Source organism: Dysidea avara, chromosome 1 (genome assembly GCF_963678975.1).
Source record: "Dysidea avara chromosome 1, odDysAvar1.4, whole genome shotgun sequence".
NCBI classification, from domain to species: domain Eukaryota; kingdom Metazoa; phylum Porifera; class Demospongiae; order Dictyoceratida; family Dysideidae; genus Dysidea; species Dysidea avara.
This window is the reverse complement of record NC_089272.1, coordinates 28166932-28188505: the sequence shown is the minus strand read 5'-3', so window position 1 is coordinate 28188505 and position 21574 is coordinate 28166932. Positions and strand designations below refer to the sequence as shown.

Sequence of the window (21574 nt, the reverse complement as noted above, 5' to 3'; positions counted from 1 at the left end):
CAAGCCTTAGAGGCCGTATTGTCAGCTGTTAACACCTGAACTGGCTACTGATGTTGTATTTCAAAGCTGCCCAAACTAGGACTGGATAATGCAATCCCCAGGGAACTACACTGCAAAGTGCTATATATCACTATAGAGCTATTTCAGCATGTGATCAACATTACGTAAACCGTACCGAGACACCATTTTGATGCACCACCTGATTGATACAAACTGCGGAATGTAGAGATTGTCAAGTTAGACTGAAGGCTTCCCGACGAAGCAAAGGAACGATACAAGGATAAACTATGAATTATAGGTGAAATCGACCAGTTTCTCAGCTATTTGTAAATTTAGCTGACAGATTTTCCGAGTTTTCCTCCTGCCTGTCCTGTGGAATCCATTGACACCATTTGTTACTTTGTTCTAAGGACTAGTTTTGTCACAGCTGAGCAGCTCAAAGCGTGGAAAGTCCTTGAAGCCGACAACCAGTTTGTATACTAGTGCAGGTTGGTTATACTAATTGTACTGCACGAACAGAAAGTTGCTGGAAAGTCACTGGCTGGGTATATAAGGGTATATTTCTTTATTGAATCATAGCCTAGGATTGAATGATACTCGTAAACAATTTTCGTACATGTACAGTTCATTCTATACACATGCAAAGTTGTAATTATATATTATGTGTTGTATAGGCCATTCACAGATTATGAGTGAGATGCCACTGAGCATGTGGAAAATTCTAGAGGTGTCCGGTCATGTCTGCTGTTCACATTGCAATTGCATGGTTGGCCTTGGAGAAGTCTGTACAAGTATACTGTAGCAGCAGTGTTTTATCTGGTTCACACAGACGATCTCGAGGAAACAGGGAAAACAAAATTGTGCAAGGACCAGAGTAAGTATCCACAGATGAGTATCACAACAGTAACTGTAAATGCAAATGGATTTTCTTAAGCTCATGACTGTTCCAAGGGGAAAGTGGTACTGCATGCCCTGATTCCACAATTTCTAAAAGGAAAAGGCAACAGTAAAAAAAACACTTAAGAAGTGCTGAGGCATGTCATATTATTTGTGTTGTACAACCATTCATGTAAAATTTCAAGACACACGCTAGTGTGTCGTGCGGCCCAAGAAGCCGGCGCGCAACCCCGTGAGTATATTGACAGGAAGAAAGAAAACGCAATTTTCGTACCTCCGTAGCTCTGTGCTGCCTTGATGAAACAAGACGAATTTTGCTTTGTACATTCCCTCCAACTTCAGTACTCCACATTCCAAATTTGAGCGAAATCGCTTCAGGCATTCCTGAGATATGCGACTTCAAAAATTGGCTTAGTTTCTTGGTTTTTTTTTTCTTCTTATTTTTCTTCCTCTTTTCGCACACTTACATAAACTGCTATAAAATGCGAACACGTTATCCAATTTCCTTGAAATTTGGCACACAGAAGGGGATATAAAGGCGCATCTCGGTACCAACTTTGGCTGGAATACCATAAACAGGCAAAGAGTTATGAGTGATTATGCACGAAAAATAACACCAATATGTTGTCACGCCTACAGGGTAAACCGCGTATGGGAAGAAGTTGAAAATCGGTGGGTGAATAGGTTAACTATTGAACCTCAAACCTTTTGTGGTTTGAAAGAAATCGAGCTATAAACCAGGAAGATACAACAACAAAACCAACAGTGTGTAACAATTACGCAACCGAGATTAGCTAATAAAAAACGAATACTTGCCACGCCTACCAGATAAACCGCTTGGGGTAATGCTTTGAAATTCACTGTACAGATGGAGTAATCATCTTAGAAAGGCTCTTCAATGGTGTGGAAGAATCATACTTAAAGCCACGGAGTTATAACACGAAATCCAACTTGGTGCAGCAAGTGCGAGATCGAGATACTCTTTATTCTCTCTCTCTCAATAGAGCAGTCATCCTAATAGAGCAGTCACCCTGAACAGAATTCAAGAGATCAGTTAGAAATAAGTAACCTGTATAGAGATCAGCTACAAATTACCCTGTAGAGAGTTCAGCTACAAACAATTCACCCTGTTCAGACATCAGTTAGAAGAAGTTTTGTTGTAGAGAGTTCAGTTACAAACAAATCACCCTGTTGAAAGATCAGCTAGAAGATGTCACCTTGTAGATAGTTCAGTTACAAAGAAACCACCATGTAGAGAATTCAGCTACAAACTAGTGACCCTGTAGATACATCAGCTAGAAGAAGTTACCTTGTAGAGGGTTCAGCTACAAAGAAACCATTCTGTAAAGAGCTCAGCTGCAAACAAATCACCTATACAGAATTCAGCTACAAACAAATCATCCTGTAGAGAGATCAGCTAGAAGAAGTTACCTTGTAGATAGTTCAGCTACAAATAATTCACCCTGTACAGAGCTCAGTTAAAAGAGGTTTCCTTGTAGAGAGTTCAGCTACAAACAAATTACCCTGTAGAGAGATCAGTTAGAAGAAGTTACCTTGTAGATTGTTCAGCTACAAACATTTCACCCTGTAAAGAGATCAGTTAGAAGAAGTTACCTTGTAGAGAGTTCAGCTACAAACAAATCTCCCTGTAGAGAGATCAGCTAGAAGAAGTTTCCTTGTAGAGAGTTCTGCTACAAACAAATCACCCTGTAGAAAGATCAGCTAGAAGAAATCACCTTGTAGAGAGTTCAGCTTCAAAGAAACAATCATGTGAGAGTTCAGCTACCAACAAATTGTCCTGTAGAGAGATCAGCTAGAAGAAGTTACCTTGTAGAGAGTTCAGCTACAAAGAAACCATCATGTAGAGAGTTCAGCTATAAACAAATCACCCTGTAGAAAGATCAGCTATAGAAGAAATCACCTTGTAGAGAGTTCAGCTACAAAGAAACGATCATGTAGAGAGTTCAGCTACAAACAAATCACCCTGTAGAAAGATCAGCTATAGAAGAAATCACCTTGTAGAGAGTTCAGCTACAAAAAACCATCATGTAGAGAGTTTGGCTACAAACAAATCATCCTGTAGAGAGATCAGCTAGAAGAAATTACCTTGTAGAGAGTTCAGCTACAAAGAAACCATCATGTAGAGAGTTCAGCTGCAAACAAATCACCTGTAGAGAGTTAAGCTACAAACAAATCTCCCTGTAGAGAGATCAGCTAGAAGAAGTCACCTTGCAGGGAGTTCAGTTACAAAGAAACCACCATGTAGAGAGTTCAGCTGCAAACAAATCACCTGTAGACAGTTCAGCTAGAAACAAGTCACCCTGTAGAGAGATCAGCTAGAAACAAGTCACCTTGTAGAGAGTTCAGCTAGAAGAAGTCACATTGTAGAGAGTTCAGCTACAAAGAAACTACCATGTAGAGAGTTCAGCTGCAAACAAATCGCCCTGTAGAGAGTTCAGCTACAAAGAAATCATCATGTAAAGAGTTCAGCTGCAAACAAATCATCCTGTAGAGAGTTCAGCTAGAAGAAGTCACCTTTTAGAGAGTTCAGCTACAAAAAGATCACCCTGTAGAGAGTTCAGCTAAAAGAAGTCACCTTTTAGAGAGTTCAGCTACAAAGCAACCACCATGTAAAGAGTTCAGATGCAAAAAAAATCAATCACCCTGTAGAAAGATCGGCTAGAAGAAGTTACCTTGTAGAGAGTTCTGCTACAAAGAAACCACCATGTAGAGAGTTCAGCTGCAAACAAATCACCTGTAGAGAGTTCAGCTAGAAACAAGTCACCCTGTAGAGAGTTCAGCTAGAAGAAGTCACATTGTAGAGAGTTCAGCTACAATGAAACTTCCATGTAGAGAGTTCAGCTGCAAACATATCACCCTGTAGAGGACTCAGCTACAAACAAATATGCAGTGTAAAAAGATCAGCTAGAAGAAGTTACCTTGTAGAGAGTTCAGTTACAACGAAACCACCATGTAGAGAGTTCAGCTACAAACAAATCACCTGTAGAGAGTTCAGCTAGAAACAAGTCACCCTGGATAGAGATCAGCTAGAAACAAGTCACCTTGTAGAGAGTTCAGCTAGAAGAAGTCACATTGTAGAGAGTTCAGCTACAGAGAAACTACCATGTAGAGAGTTCAGCTGCAAACAAATCACCCAGTAGAAAGTTCAGCTATGAACAGATCACCCTGTTGAGAGTTCAGTTAGAAACAAGGAATCCTGTAGAGAGATCACCTAGAAGTATCACCTTGTAGAGAGTTCAGCTACAAACCAATCACCTGTAGAGAGTTCAGCTACAAACAAATCACCGTGTAGAGAGATCAGCTAGAAGAAGTCACCTTGTAGAGAGTTCATCTATAAAGAAACCACCATGTAGAGAATTCAGCTGCAAACAAACACCCTGTAGAGAACTCAGCTACAAACAGATCACCCTGTAGAATGATCAGCTAGACCCTGTTGAAAGATCAGCTAGAATAAGTTACATTGTAGGGATTTCAGCTACAAACAATTCACCCTGTAGAGAGTTCAGCTACAAAGAAACCATTCTGTAAAGGGCTCAGCTGCAAACAAATCACCTGTACAGAATTCAGCTACAAACAAATCACCCTGTAGAGAGATCAGCTAGAAGAAATTACCTTGTAGATAGTTCAGCTACAAACAAATCACCCTGTAGAAAGATCAGTTAGAAGAAGTTACCTTGGAGAGAGTTCAGCTACAAAGAAACCATTTGTAAAGAGCTCAACTGCAAACAAATCACATGTACAGAATTCAGCTATAAACAAATCACCCTGTAGAGAGATCAGCTACAAGAAGTTACCTTGTAGATAGTTTAGCTACAAACAAATCTCCCTGTAGAGAGATCAGCTAGAAGAAATTACCTTGTAGAGAGTTCAGCTACAAAGAAACCACCATGTAGAGAGTTCAGCTGCAAAGAAATCACCCTGTAGAAAATTCTGCCAGAAACAAATTGCCCCGTAGAAAGATCAGTTAGAAAAAGTTACCTTTTAGAGAGTTCAGCTACAAAGAAACCATTCTGTAAAGAGCTCAGTTGCAAACAAATCACCTGTACAGAATTCAGCTACAAACACATCACCCTGTAGAGAGATCAGCTAGAAGAAGTTACCTTGTAGATCGTTCAGCTACAAACAATTCACCCTGTAGAGAGAGCAATTAGAAGAAGTCACCTTGTAGAGTGTTCAGTTACAAAGAAACCACCATGGAGATTTCTGTAATCAATATCAAGACACACGGTAGTGTGTCGTGCAGCCCAAGATGCCGGCGCGCCACACCCGTGAGTATATTGACAGGAAGAACGAAAACGTCATTTTCACACCTTTGTATCTCGGTGATCACTTATCTGATTGGAACGAAATTTGCTACACTGTTGCCCGCCAGCCAAGGGAGTCTACATTCCAAATTTGAAGGAAATCGCTCCAGCCATTTCCGAGATACGAGCTGCCAAAGTTTCGTTTTTTTTTCTTCCTTTTTTTCTTCGTCTTTTCGCACACTTGCAAAAATTGCTATAACAAGTAAACACGTACTCCGATCGCCTTGAAATTTGGCACACAGAAAGGGAGTCCAAAGGCGAATCCTAGCATCAAATTGGGTACAAATCCGATGAATGGTTCAGGAGTTATGACCGATTATTCGCGTAAAACAAGATCGATTTGTTGTCACGCCTACAGGGTAAACCGCTTCATGGAATGAGTTAAAAATTGCTATGTAGATGGAGTAACCATCGTAAGAGTGCCTTTTGGTGGTTTGAAAGGAATGGAGATAAAGACCACGGAGATATGACACAAAACCCAACCTGTGTCACAATTACGCGATCTATTTTTACGAATAAAAAAGTATTAGTTTTCACGCCTACTAGGCAAACCGCTTAGAGCAATGAGCTGAAAATCGGTGTATTGCTGGAATAATCTTCATAGAAAGTCCTTGCAGTAGTACAGAAGAATCGGATTACAAACCACTGAGTTATGATTCGAAAGCCAACTCCGTGTAGCAAATGCGAGATCGAGATACTCTAATAGAACAGTCACCCTAATAGAGCATTCGGCTAATTTATTTATTCCTTTATAGAATTTTATTACATCACAAGTTATTCTGTAGGGAGTTCAGCTGCAAACAGTTAATCTTATAGACAGTTCAGCAAGAAGACAGTCACCATGTGGAGAGTTAAGCAAATATATCACTATAGAGATTCAGAACATTACAAGTCACACTGAAGAAAGTTCAGCTATAAACAAGTCATGCACTGTGTAGAGAATTCAGCTACAATTAAGTCACTCTCTAGAGAATTCAGTTACACAGAATTCAGCTACACACAAGTCACTGTGGAGAGAGTTCAGCTACAAACAAATTACTCTTTAGAGTGATCAGCTACAAACAAAACACTTTGCAGGGTGTTCAGCTGCAACAAATCAACCTTTAGAGTGATCAGCAATGAACAAATCAACACAAATCTACCTGTAGAGAGATAAGCTAGAAACAAATCACCCTGTAGAGAGTTCAGCTACAAAAAATCACCCTGTAGAGACATCAGCTAGAAACTAGACACAATGTAAGGAGTTCAGCTACAAGCAATCACCCCGTAGAGAGTTCAGCTAAAACAAATCAACCTGCAGAGAGATCAGCTACAAACAAATCACCTTATAGAGAGTTCAGCTACAAACAGATTACATGTAGAGAGATCGGCTACAAACAAATCACCCTGTAGGGAGATCGGCTAGAAACTACACACTATGTAAGGAGTTCAGCTACAAATAAATCACACTGTAGAGAGTTCAGCTAAAACAAATCAACCTGCAGAGAGATCAGCTACAAACAAATCACCTTATAGACAGTTCAGCTACAAACAAATTACCTTGTAGAGAGATCGGCTACAAACAAATCAACCTGCAGAGAGATCAGCTACACACAAATCAACCTGCAGAGAGATCAGCTACAAACAAATCACCCTGTAGGGAGATCAGCTAGAAACTACACACAATGTAAGGAGTTCAGCTACAAATAAATCACACTGTAGAGAGTTCAGCTAAAACAAATCAACCTGCAGAGAGATCAGCTACAAACAAATCACCTTATAGACAGTTCAGCTACAAACAAATTACCTTGTAGAGAGATCGGCTACAAACAAATCAACCTGCAGAGAGATCAGCTACACACAAATCAACCTGCAGAGAGATCAGCTACAAACAAATCACCCTGTAGGGAGATCAGCTAGAAACTACACACAATGTAAGGAGTTCAGCTACAAATAAATCACACTGTAGAGAGTTCAGCTAAAACAAATCAACCTGCAGAGAGATCAGCTACAAACAAATCACCTTATAGACAGTTCAGCTACAAACAAATTACCTTGTAGAGAGATCGGCTACAAACAAATCAACCTGCAGAGAGATCAGCTACACACAATTCAACTTGTAGAGAGATCAGCTACAAACAAATCACCATGTAGAGAGATCAGCTACACACAATTCAACTTGTAGAGAGATCAGCTACAAACAAATCACCATGTAGAGAGATCAGCTAGAAACTACACACAATGTAAGGAGTTCAGCTACCAGCAAATCACCCTGTAGAGAGTTCAGCTACAAACAAACCAACCTGTAGAGCGATCAGCTAGAAACAAATTACCCTGAAGAGAGGTCAGCTACAAAAAAATCATCCTGTAGAGATATCAGCTAGAAACAAATCACCCTGAAGAGAGGTCAGCTACAAAAAATCACGTTGTAGAGAAATCAACTACAAACAAAACACTTTGCAGAGAGTTCAGCTACAAACAAATCAACCTTTAGAGCGATCGGCAACAAACAAATCAACCTGTAGAGAGATAAGCTAGAAACAAATCACCCTGTAGAGAGTTCAGCTAAAACAAATCAATCTGCAGAGAGATCAGCTACGTACAAATCACCTTATAGATAGTTCAGCTACAAACAAATTACCTTGTAGAGAGATCGGCTACAAACAAATCACCCTACAGAGAGAACAGCTACACTCATATCAACTTGTATAGAGATTAGCTACAAACAAATCACCCTGTAGAGAGATCAGCTACAAACTAGACACAAAGTAAGGAGTTCAGCTACAAGCAAATTACCCTGTAGAGAGTTCATCTACAAACAAATCAACCTGTAGAGCAATCAGCTAGAAACAAATCACCCTGAAGAGAGGTCAGCTACAAAAAATCACCCTGCAGAGAGATCAGCTAGAAACAAATCACCCTGAAGAGAGGTCAGCTACAAAAAAATCACCCTGTAGAGAGATCAGCTACATACAAATTGCCCTGTAGAGACAAACAAATCAACCTGCAGAGAGATCAGCTACACACAAATCAACTTGTAGAGAGTTCAGCTACAAACAAATTACCCTGTAGAGAGATCGGCTACAAACAAATCAGCCTGTAGAGAGTTCAGCTAAAACAAATCAACCTGCAGAGAGATCAACTACAGACAAATCTCGTTATAGAGAGTTCAGCTACAAACAAATTACCCTATAGAGAGATCAGCTACAAACAAATCAACCTGCAGAGAGATCAGCTACACACAAATCAACTTGTAGAGAGATCAGCTACAAACAAATCACCCTGTAGAGAGATCAGCTAGAAACTACACACAATGTAAGGAGTTCAGCTACAAATAAATCACCCTGTAGAGAGTTCAGCTAAAACAAATCAACCTGCAGAGAGATCAGCTACAAACAAATCACCTTTTAGACAGTTCAGCTACAAACAAATTACCTTGTAGAGAGATCGGCTACAAACAAATCAACCTGCAGAGAGATCAGCTACACACAATTCAACTGGTAGAGAGATCAGCTACAAACAAATCACCCTGTAGAGAGATCAGCTAGAAACTAGACACAATGTAAGGAGTTCAGCTACAAGCAAACCAACCTGTAGAGCGATCAGCTAGAAACAAATCACCCTGAAGAGAGGTCAGCTACAAAAAATCACCCTGTAGAGATATCAGCTAGAAACAAATCACCCTGAAGAGAGGTCAGCTATAAAAAATCACCCTGTAGAGTTATCAGCTAGAAACAAATCACCCTGAAGAGAGGTCAGCTATAAAAAATCACCTTGTAGAGAGATCAACTACAAACAAAACATTTTGCAGAGAGTTCAGCTACAAACAAATCAACCTTTAGAGCGATCAGCAACAAACAAATCAACCTGTAGAGAGATCATCTAGAAACAAATCAACCTGCAGGGTGATCAGCTACAAACAAATCAGCTTGTAGAGAGATCAGTTACACACAAATCAACCTGTACAGAGATAAGCTAAAAACAAATCAGAGTTCAGCTAAAACAAGTCAATCTGCAGAGAGATTAACTACATACAAATCACAGTTCAGCTACAAACAAATTACCTTGTAGAGAGATCGGCTACAAACAATCACCCTGTAGAGAGATCAGCTACACACAAATCAACTTGTATAGAGATCAGCTACAAACAAATCACCCTGTAGAGGGGTCAGCTAGAAACTACACACAATGTAAGGAGTTCAGCTACAAACAAATCACCCTGTAGAGAGATCAGCTACAAACTAGACACAAAGTAATCAGCTACAAGCAAGTTACCCTGTAGAGAGTTCATCTACAAGCAAATCAACCTGCAGAGCAATCAGCTAGAAACAAATCGCCCTGAAGAGAGGTCAGCTACAAAAAATCACCCTGTAGAGAGATCAGCTAGAAACAAATCACCCTGAAGAGAGGTCAGCTACAAAAAAAATCACCCTGTAGAGAGATCAGCTAGAAACAAATCACCCTGAAGAGAGGTCAGCTACAAACAAAAACACTTTGCAGAGAATTCAGCTACAAACAAATCAGCTTGTAGAGAGATCAGTTACACACAAATCACCCTGTAGAGAGTTCAGCTACAAGCAAAACACCCTGTAGAGAGTTCAGCAACAAAGAAACCACCATGTAGAGAGTTCAGCTGCAAACAAATCACCTTATAGAGAGTTCAGCTACAAACAAATCACCCTGTAGAGAGATCAGCTAGAAACTAGACACAATGTAAGGCGTTCAGCTACAAGCAAATCACCCTTTAGTGAGTTCAGCTACAAACAAATCAACCTGCAGTGAGATCACCTACAAAAAAGCACCTTGTACAGAGTTCAGCTACAAACAAATTACCCTGTAGAGAGATCGGCTACAAACAAATCAACCTGTAGAAAGATCAGCTACACACAAATCAACTTGTAGAGAGATTAGCTACAAACAAATCACCCTGTAGAGAGATCAGCTAGAAACTACACACAATGTAAGGAGTTCAGCTACAAGTAAATCACCCTGTAGAGAGTTCAGCTAAAACAAATCAACCTGCAGAGAGATCAGCTACAAACTAATCACCTTATAGACAGTTCAGCTACAAACAAATTACACTGTAGAGAGATCGGCTACAAATTAATCAACCTGCAGAGAGATCAGCTACACACAAATCAACTTATAGAGAGATCAGCTACAAACAAATCACCCTGTAGAGAGATCAGCTAGAAACTAGATACAATGCAAGGAGTTCAGCTACAAGCAAAATCACCCTTTAGTGAGTTCAGCTACAAACAAATCAACCTGTAGTGAGATCACCCACAAAAACACACTTGTACAGAGTTCAGTTACAAACAAATTACCCTGTAGAGAGATCAGGTAGAAGAATTCACCTTGTAGAGAGTTCAGCAACAAAGAAACCACCATGTAGAGAGTTCAGCTGCAAACAAATCACCCAGTAGAAAGATCAGCTAGAAGAAGTTACCTTGTAGAGAGTTCAGTTACAAAGAAACCATCATATAGAGAGTTCAGCTACAAAGAAATTACCCCGTAGAGAGTTCAGCTAGAAGAAGTCACCTTGTAAAGAGTTCAGCTACAAAGAAACCATCATGTACAGAATTCAACTACAAACAAATCACCCTGTATAGAGATCAGCTAGAAGAAGTTACCTTGTAGATAGTTCAGCTACAACAATTCACGCTGTAGAAAGATCAGCTAGAAGAAGTCACCTTGTAGAGTGTTCAGTTATAAAGAAACCATCATGTAGAGAGTTCAGCTGCAAACAAATCACTCTGTAGAGAGTTCAGCTACAAAGAAACCGCCATGTAGAGAGTTCAGCCTCATACAAACCACCTTGTAGAGAATTCAACTACAACAAATCACCCTGTAGAGAAGAAGTTTCCTTGTAGAGTGTTCAGCTACAAAGAAACCATCATGTAGGGAGTTCAGCTACAAAGAAACCACCATGTAGAGAGTTTAGCTGCAAATAAATCACCTGTAGAGAGTTCAGCTAGAAACAAATCACCCCGTAGAGAGATCAGCTGGACGAAGTCACCTTGTAGAGAGTTCAGCTACAAAGAAACCATCCTGTATATAGTTCAGCTACATTTCAAGTCACCCAGTAGAGAGATCAGCTGCAAAAAAATATCCTGTGGGGCATAATGGGCATGTAATAAATATATGTATATAATTTGTATAATTACTAATAAAATCAAAAATAATTGAAGTAGTAAAATTCTTCTTTAAGTTCTTTTCTTCTTCCTGTAGTAAAGAAAAAAAACACATGGGTTAAAAAAGCCCCAAAGCCAGCTATAGGCCGGCTTTGCAGTATACAAATACAAAAAGAAGTGATATCTAATCAAAAACAGCCAAGCTGTAAAAAAAGGTGCAGCCCCCAAAAAGGCCATGGTGAAAAAAGATGTGAAACCCAAGGTGGCGGCCAAGAAATGGCTGTGATGGTAGGTTAATGGTTACATTTTAATAACGACAATTCAGGTGAATTTTGTGCCGCTTGGTCTTGGCACCAAATTCACCTGAATTGTTGTTATTAAAATGTAACCGTTAACCTACCATCACAGCCATTTCTTGGCCGCCACCTTGGATTTCACATCTTTTTTCACCATGGCCTTTTTGGGGGCTGCACCTTTTTTTACAGCTTGGCTGTTTTTGATTAGATTATGTATTACAAATATAATTTGTACATTTACTGATAAAATATTTAAAATACATCTACTTCATCCATCTTTTCTTCTTCCTGTAGTAAAGAAAAAAAACATAGGTTAAAAAAGTCCCAAAGCTGGCCATAGGTCGGCTTTGGGGTATACAAATACAAAAAGAAATGAAATCTAATCCAAAACAGCCAAACTGTAAAAAAAGTGTGTGGCCCTCAGAAAGGCTATGGTGAAAAAAGATGTGAAATCCAAGGTGGCGGCCAAGAAATATCTGTGATGGTAGGTTAATGGTAAAATTTTAATAACGACAATTCAGGTGAATTTTTGTGCCGCTTCACAAAATTTACCTGAATTGTCATTATTAAAATTTTTACCATTAACCTACCATCACAGATATTTCTTGGCCGCCACCTTGAATTTCACATCTTTTTTCACCATAGCCTTTCTGAGGGCCGCACACTTTTTTTACAGCTTGGCTGTTTTGGATTAGATAATATTTACTGTACAATTGTCTATTAACTTTAGTTTTAGTCAATAATGGTACAAACAAGTCACATACATTGATTAAAGCACAGCAAACAAATTATTCAATCAATCAAAGGTACCTTTTCACCTTTCTGATCAAACATGAGTCAGTAATTATAAGTGCTTTGAAGAATTGGAAACCTTTGCTGGACAGAGCTAATGATACATTCCACATGTGTACGGGACATTAGCAATAGTTCTAGTTTGCTTAACCTCTACTGCTGACAGTTGACTCTTCCTTTTGTGAATGAAGGAAGGTGCAATGTAGCTTGCAATGCTCCAAAAGAAACAGTAATATCAAATCCACAGTCTACCAACATTATATCCCTTGGCAAGAGTTTCTTCAAAATATACCAGTGTTCTGTTAACTATTTGTCACTGACACACCCTAAACCTTGACAATTTGGTGGCAACGTCCTGCTCACACAGTCAAATGTAGCCTTCAGTAGCCCTATGTCAGCGTGTGCTCCAGTGAAATCATCACCCACGAAACTTTCCAATGGTGGTAGAGGTTCAGTTGCTTGCTCAGTTAGTTCATGAGTAGCTGTCTGGCAATCAGCAAGCTGATCCTCCACAGTTCCAGAACCATCACATTCTGACTTTTCTTGTCAACATTTACTTGGCTGCATACTTACCCAGACAGTGACTTTCCTTGTGTCAGTAGGATATGTCTTGAACATCCTTCCCCAACCACTAGCATTCAAACTGGTTGTAGGCTTCAAGGCCTTTATGCTATAAGCTACTCAGCTGTGACAAAACTAGCTAGTCCTTAGAACAAAGTAATAAAGGGTATCAATGGATTCTATCGGAGAGGTAGGAGGAAAACTCGCGCAAGGTCAACTGATACTGGAACATGACCCTTAAAGGGATGACCAGAGGAGGAGTGAGAACCCCTTATGCACATGATGGCAGAGTGCAATAAGGAGAAGCCAAGATGGCAGCGAAGCCAGCTCATCACCCTACAGTAGGGTGATTTCCACTTACATGATAGGAGGAAGGTCAGGCGCTTGTAATCCACAGTGGTGGAGGCACCCATGCCTCCAGAAGTTGAAAAAACAAGAGGACTAAAATTATCGTGTTCCACCTCTCACACTCTCTCCTCATACTGAAGACGCTTTGAAGTTTCATGCTGGCGATAGGGATTACAACGGTTTGAAGGGACATAAGGGTTAAATATTCTAACATCAAAAAAAGTAGGTTCAAACCGAGAACCCCAGAAACCAGAAGCCTTGATGTCCAACCGAGCACCAACAGCTTGGTTAGCTGTACGTAGGGAGAGAGATTCACCACTCAAGGGTTGAAGGGGAGGTTCAGTAGATACATCATGACAAACCTCTGACATTAATTCTGCAGTCAAATCTCAGATGTCGTCGTGGCGGATGGTAGGGAAGGCTCCATTCGGACAGCTTAGAGCATGTTCAATGTTGTTGGATCTGCCACAGACACAGCTGACAGGAAGATTCTTAGGAGACCAACCGTAACGGAGAGCTAACGCATCGCAAAAGTCACCTTTGTGGAGAGTAAATCCATGACATTCCAAAGGCAAAATGGAAAGCCAGGAGGATGCACCCTTCTCACCAGCAAGTTTCAGGGACAGTTGGAGATTGTTGGACAAAGTTGAGAAAAACTCTGAAAATCTTTGAGAGAGATTCTGACGTTTGATGGATAGAGCTTCTTATTTAAGAGCACGCTGTTGTTGTAGGATGGAGGAATCAAAACAAGAAAGCTAATTCAAGATGGCAGATGCTAGGGGGGATGCAACGGATGTGGAAAACTAATAGTTGTCTTGGGAAGATTTACAAGGGTCAAATATACCAAGGCCCCCTTGACGAATTGGCAAAGCAAACATTGCCCGTTCAGAGTCATTAGGGGCATGGAGACATAACTTTGGCAGCAAATGCAGATGAATAGCCTCCTCAAGGGGAGCAAGTGGAGAGGACAAATCACACACAGTCCTAGTTAAAAGGTCCAACGAGATGACAGGCCGTGAATCATAGCGGAATATGCAGCATGTGGTTGACTGGAAGCAAAATTGGAAAGCTGAATAATGTCATCATTGACATACCTTTTTCTGAAGAAAGATGGATTTAAACCTAGAGGAGGGACGACCTTCAGTTGTAATGCGCAGGGAAGTTCCAGCAAATAAAGTGCAAGCAGTGTCATAGTAATCTTCTTTAACGACCAACCAGGACTTAGAAGCATTCACACAATACCCATAACCAGGACCCAAACCAGACAACTGTTTCCACCAGACCAGCAGGTCAACAAGAGACCCGGCAGCAGCAGCATCATCTGCAAACCATACTTGGGTGGCCAAGCCATCAAACGTTTGTATAAGAGGAACAGTAGAGAGCGCATACATGGCCATAGCCAAGGGATCACCCTGAGTGGTCCCCTCTTCAGAGAGTTGACATTCACCATCAGTAAATAAAGAGGATGCCTCCCTATACACATTGGTAAGAGTAACAGCAAGTGGAGGGCAGATAAAATGTAAATTGTGTAAAGAAACATTCCGATTTAAGGAATTGAAAACGTTGGAGGCATTGGCCAAAAGCACAGCCTGGGTGGTAGAAGAATGGAAAAGGCTTTCCATAACATGGATTGCAGCTTCACAGCCAGCCTCTTGACCAGCACAAAGTTGAAGGTTGCCCGCAGCCTCCAAAATGTCAGTCTTCACCATAAAAAGAATAGCTTTGGATATAATTCGGCGACTCGTCTCACCTATGCCGATGGGACGAATGCCTGGATTCTGATCAAGGGAAATAAGGCGGGAATCCAAGAGGGATGAAAGGCCATGAGGATTTACGTAAATGGATGCCATCCGTCTAGCAATAGAGGCAAGGGAATCAAACAAATCAGCAGATGCAGACTGGAAGGAAATGCACATACGCCACCAACCAGCAGCATCAATACCAGAGGGACCAACAGCCCCATCAGTTTTGAGGCAGGAATTGCGAATGACTACTCCATCAAGACCCTCAAAGATCACTTCATGACAGGTCTCTGATGATGGAAGCTTAGGGTCAATCAGAGCATCATAATTAATAGGAGATGAACAGGGATGTTTCTTCTTCAATTCATCTAAAACAGTACTGTCTCCCACTTTAGCACTAAGGAGAAGGAAATTTCCCCATGAGTTAGATGAAAGTAACCGAAGGGCAGCCTTAACCTTTCCTTGGAACATTAATTGAGCAAATATGTGAGCAGTATCAGTAGAAGAACAAGCCTTAGAGGGCTGCAGATGCTGTTGGATGGTACGCCCTTCTTGCAATAACTGCAACAAATCACCATCATGCCACAGTTGTAAACAACGTTCCAAACACTGTTTGTTGTTGTGATTTGAAGACCTATGGTGTGGTCTTTGAAGTAGTAAAGGTGGAAGTACCATAGCGGCTTTGAGAGCCACTGTTTCTAGTGAGGTACATTGACCATAAGCTGTTAAAAATATATGTAGTTTCTATTACACCTAATAAGCACAGAATGCAAGAATTTAGTAGCAGCCAGCTACAAGTCATAATACAACTCATTAACCCACTATGCCAACTGAAGCAATTCTAATCAATTCACTCATTTCTGTATGGAGTGTTTATTGTTACTTGTGTAATGCATGCATGGCTAAGTTTGTCATAGGATAGAAAATTGTGCTGTTCTAGGTTAGTTGTAGTATATTTATTAGTTTGTATAAAGAATTAAGGCTTATCTATTTTATTTTGTCATTTTCTATTGATAAGCACCATTGCTGGGTACTGTGAGCAGAATACTTTGTTGAAGTTCTATCAGGTAAGTAGTACATCATGCACAATGTATAAAGTTTCCAATATTGCAGGCCAGCTCAGTAGCCCACAGCTTGCTTTGTAGCTTCAGCATTTCAACTTAATTTAACATCTTCGAATTTAGCAGGTGCTTCAAAAGGCTCCGTATTTATAGCTATTTCTGTTATTATATACCTGAACTGAACTGTTAAAGAATTATACATTGATAATTTAGCAACATACCTCTTAAGTTGAGAGTTTAGAACATGAGTTTTTCTGCCATTGGCTGGGTTGACGCAGTAAGCGAGTTTCGCCTGGGGGCTTTGCCATAACTGTCTTCAATAGCAAAGTAAACATGATACAATACCAGCACCACATTCGTACATTAGTATACTGTACACTGTATGTACGCCTGGGGGCTTTGCCATAACTGTCTTCAATAGCAAAGTAAACATGATACAATACCAGCACCACATTCGTACATTAGTATACTGTACACTGTATGTACGTTCTGTGGAGTAATTACAATTATACATCTACCTTACTTACTGTACGAAGGAAACGTGCAGTAGCATACACGCAGACAGCCAACTTCACAACCAACAGGCACACGCGTGTTGTATAGAATGCACGAGCATTGGAGAATCTACACGCGTGCACTAGCCTGTGCCCTGCGTATTAACGCATGGCGTGTAATGTGTAACTTTATTCTCCACGCGTGCACTGTTAAGCTACATGCGTTTTGGTGTTCAGTAGCACGCGTTTTTACTCCATGCGTGCACGAAGTTGTATTTGAGCTGTACTGTAGGTACACACACACACTTACAAAAACAATTTCAGTAAACCATGTGCGTGCCCACAGCTGGCTTTTGGCTGGCTGTGGGCACGTACCTGGTTTTAAAATTGTGATGTCTACAGGTACAGCTGAATTACTTAAACTTTAAGTACTCAATTTAGTGACCGCTTAAATGGAAATTTTAGTTGAACAGAATTAGTAGATTATTAATTTATATCATCCAATGCAAAAGCACAGTTTTAATAATTCAGTTGTGTCGTTAAAGCAATATTTTATATTGACCAAGATAGACCACCCTACACCCACAGCCATACATATCTTTGGTCATATAGTTCTGTAATTGTACAGCCATAACTTAATTAGGGATTAAATGTGTATGGCTGAAGTGTAGAATGATCTCCTTCATTTTACTACTTTTTTATTTCTATGATCCCTACTCTTAAATTTTCTTATGATTATTTATGCACTTTTGCAAACATCACATGTGAATTACATACCTTTTATGTGCAGTTTGTATTATACAGGACACTAAAGCTGCTACTGCTTCAATTGCTAGATAGCTATATTAACTATAGACTTTTATCAATATCACGCATTGTTGTGAAATTAATTTAGATGACATTTAAGTAGTTAAACTTATACTCAAGCTAGCATGCAACACATCTCAGTCGATGATATACTGTATTGTATTAATAAGAATGTGGGAGGTGCAACAAAAAGAGTAACATGTTTGCAACAATAGGAATAGCACTTGAGCAACAATACGTACAACCAGGTGCCATGTATCATCATCAAAAAAAGCTACCAGTGATAATGGATTGCTGTAAAATGAAAATATTGATGAAGAAACCATCCTCTACATCAACCCACAGTGTTACCAGAGCCAGAGCTTCCACTCATCAACAATCATCGACTGCCACTAAGGATACTGCTCCAGCAGGAACACCCTCAAGGAAGTGAAGCAATCGGTCAGCCAGTGAAACAACCACTGCTGAGCATTGTCGTGACATACAGGTTAGAAATACATCCCAAAAATTGTGAAGATTGTCCTTTACACTTTTAACAAGACTGGCACTGATTCAGAAGATGAAGTGAAAACACCAGGATTCAGAGGAAAAGATAACCTTAAACAAAGGAACAACAGCATAGGTATGTGACTAGATTTTACAAAACTGATACAAATTGCACATCTGGCAAAAAACAAGCTAACACCACCACCAGCTATACTATCGTACTGCTGGTTTTGACACTTAGCATTACTCAAACTGCTCGAGGCTGGTTTTAACAGACAACTTTTCTGGGTGGTGTGGCAAGCTCAAATAGCAGCTTCTGGCTTTGTGAAGGACCTGGCTTGGCAAGAATCAGTGGGTTACTGGTGGATAGCCTGATGATGTTGGACAAATGTTATTTCTGTTGATTTTGCTGCATACAACTGTAACAGCCACTAAGAAGCCAGCACAACCCTGTAATCTCATGTCTGGACTCCAATCGTTGTCTGACTCTATTTTGAAGTCTATCTCCTGCCAACCCCGTCACCTCCCTCCCCCTTCCTGCACTAGTGATACTACTTTGCTCATCCAACTGCTCAGATTTTCTATCTTATTTGGCAGAAAACTCTACAAGCAGGTACAAGTCTTGAAAGTGGTCTGAACATAGATATGGCAAGCTAATCCCCAATAGAAACAAATACTACAGACAACGACTAATCCATAAGCTTCCAGACACAAACAACAGGATGTCACACATATCATGGACCAGATCCAATGCTTTATAACTTACATGCATTGGAGTGGTACTGCATGCCAAATCTGAATGTGTTATAGACCTCATAGTCTACCTGAATTTAATAATTGACACCTACAGTGGCTTTGAGGACCTTGGTTGGGCTTTATACAAACGCCAACTCAGGAAAAAGGCCTCAACAATTTCATCAATAGTTGTTGTAATTGTATACGTACTTGTACTCTGCTTATGTAGCTGGTACACTTATTGTTGTACTTCTTCTGAGTTGCAGTGACTATTAATCTTCTTAATTGTACTATGATTGTAACCTGTTATTACATTGATTAAAAATACAATTAAAAATAAAACAGTAATGTAACATCAGTCCAATGGCAGGCCTCCAGCCAGAGTAAGGTCATCTACTTGAACTGGATGCCCCCTACTTGATCTGCTTCCACAAATACACAAAATCACACTACGCAGCAGAACAAAAGGATTAACGGTAGCGTAGCCAACCCATCAACAATGAATACTGCTCCTCCCTCTTGATTGTAACCTGTTCAGTGTAAGTGAGATTGACTGTGTTTAATAAACTGTAATACAATACCACTTGGCTATTACCCTGTATGTACTTAGCATTAAATCTTGCACATACGTACTAGCCAATTTACACAGCTCATAGTATGATTTTAAACTTATCAATACCATTTAAATTTAATTAATCAAATTGGTGTAAGGCTGTTATGTATGCAATATTGTATTATGTAAAAAATTCGATCCAAATTGCACATCAGTCAAAATCAAACCAACACCACCATATTATTGATTTTGACCCTCAAACTACTTAAGGCTGGTTTTAGCTATCTTTTCTGGGTGGTGTGACAAGCTTGAATCATGATTTATGGCCTTGTTGAGAATCGGGCTTGATGAAAATCAGTGGTACACTGGTGGATAGCCTGTTTTAGTTGGCCAATCATTTTCCGTGTTGAGGCGTATCAGCCACTAAAGAGTTAATTAAAACAGTCCTATAATCCCTTGTCTGGGCTCTCTATCTCCTTATAAAATCTATCTCTTGTCCACCCCTCCACCCCTTTGTGAACATTTATGATAATACTTCACTCATCAAACTCATCAGATTTTCTGTAAATCTACAAGCAGCTACAAATATTGCAAGTGGTCTATAATGTAATGAATTGTGTAGATTTATTACTTTATTAGTAATATGTTATGAAATTTGCACAATTTCTTGTGTCGATTTCATATGTGTACTTGTTATCCTTGAAAAGTTATGTATGATGACTTGAATTCTTTAAAACTATATATCTTGAAACTTCTAATAAACAATTTAATTGTTAAGAGGTGTGGTCTCCACACTTGATTATTATTAACCATCCAAGATTGTCAATGGGCATGGTCTTAGACCTATCGTGAAGTTAAAGGCATCTATCAGGTGTCTAGTATCTTTAACAGTAACTAAACTCTTTAAATAATTTTGCAGTGTCTAAATTAGCTGCTCAAGGAAATTGTTAATTGGAAAAATCAATGCCTCAATATGCATGAAGATGATGATTGAAGATAAAAAGAATGGTAGGGCGCAGAGGGCATGCACTCGTAAAGACACATCTCACTGGTGAGTAGTTACTGTGGTGTAAAATGGTGGCCATATGCTGCTCATTTGGTCTCCAGCCTTGTAACAGTGATCTGGCTGGCTGGCCGGCTGGCTGGCCACACTTTGTGCTATGTATCTCTTACATTAGGTGTATGTCCAAATAAAATTCATGGTCTTCATATGTATATGCACAATGCATACATTGTAATGTATTGCTCTTTCATACAATTTTGTAGCTACTAGCAACAGCAGTGGTAGTAGTGATAGTACTGGTGGTGGTGGTGGCGGTGGAGGTGGAGGTACTGGAGGTATTATTGGTGGAGTTGTTGGAGGAATAATTGCAGTTATTGTGGTGATCATCATCATTGTTATGTTGTACTGGTTTTGTGTTTACAAGAAGAATGGTAAATGAGAATGGTACATTTATTATTATTGTGACCATATTAGTCAATGCATATAAACACCCTTCCCTTCTTATACAGTTAATGCAAATATCCCAATTCTAGCACACATACATTGTTTACCTATGAATATTATAAAAATTACATGAAGTGTGTTGAGTTTTATCTACTAACTCTGTAGACTCCTGGTTGCATGGATGGCAATGCAGCATATTGCTACTTTTCAAACTATAAAGTATTTTTGTAAATGATATTGTAGAATATATCATGCGTTAATTGCTATATCATGTATAATGGATGATATAAGCATGTACATAGTGCTAACTATTCTTCTTACTGGATAGCTATATATAGCTAATGAAATTAACACAGTCCATAAAATTTACGATAATCATAGTTTCAACTATTGAATGGTTGTAGCCCACCAGGTATAGAATTTCTCACATCAATGTTTAACCATGCAAAATTTATCTACTTAAATACCTTTATTTTATGTAGCTGTGAAGAAGCTCCATCTGCTGCATTTTTAAATTATGTAGATTAGGTACAGTGTAATACTTTGACAGGTTACCCTTTCACATATATGTTTTACATATGTGACCGGATGTGCGAAAACCTGACATGATGGCACATTTTTCCAATTCTTTATTATTGAATATTTATAATCTACTTAGCCGAGTGCATGCTTTGGCCAAATTTCAGCCTTGTATGCCAACAACTTTTGGAGTTACAGCCCGGCAAAGTAGCAGCAACAGAAAGATCGATTTGTACAGCAAGTATTGGGAAAACAAATTACAGGTGCTTACAAAAATGACTGTAACTTACAAATGCAATGTAGTACAGAGTTGCCATTTGTACCGTCGTGTTCGCCATGAATAGGGGAGTCCATTATATGGTGAATTGTTTCTCCTATTACCTTTCTTCACTACATAC

General features: G+C 39.6%; 1 protein-coding gene across 1 annotated transcript in view; it reads left to right on the top strand.

Annotated features, from left to right (window-relative positions):
* The window catches only part of LOC136242503 (uncharacterized), a 48971-nt gene that overhangs the window by 8793 nt on the left and 18604 nt on the right, over positions 1-21574 (top strand). Inside the window, exon 3 of the mRNA XM_066033976.1 lies at positions 20477-20644. Coding sequence (XP_065890048.1) covers positions 20477-20644 — 168 coding nt within the window. The remainder of the gene's footprint in view (positions 1-20476; positions 20645-21574) is intronic.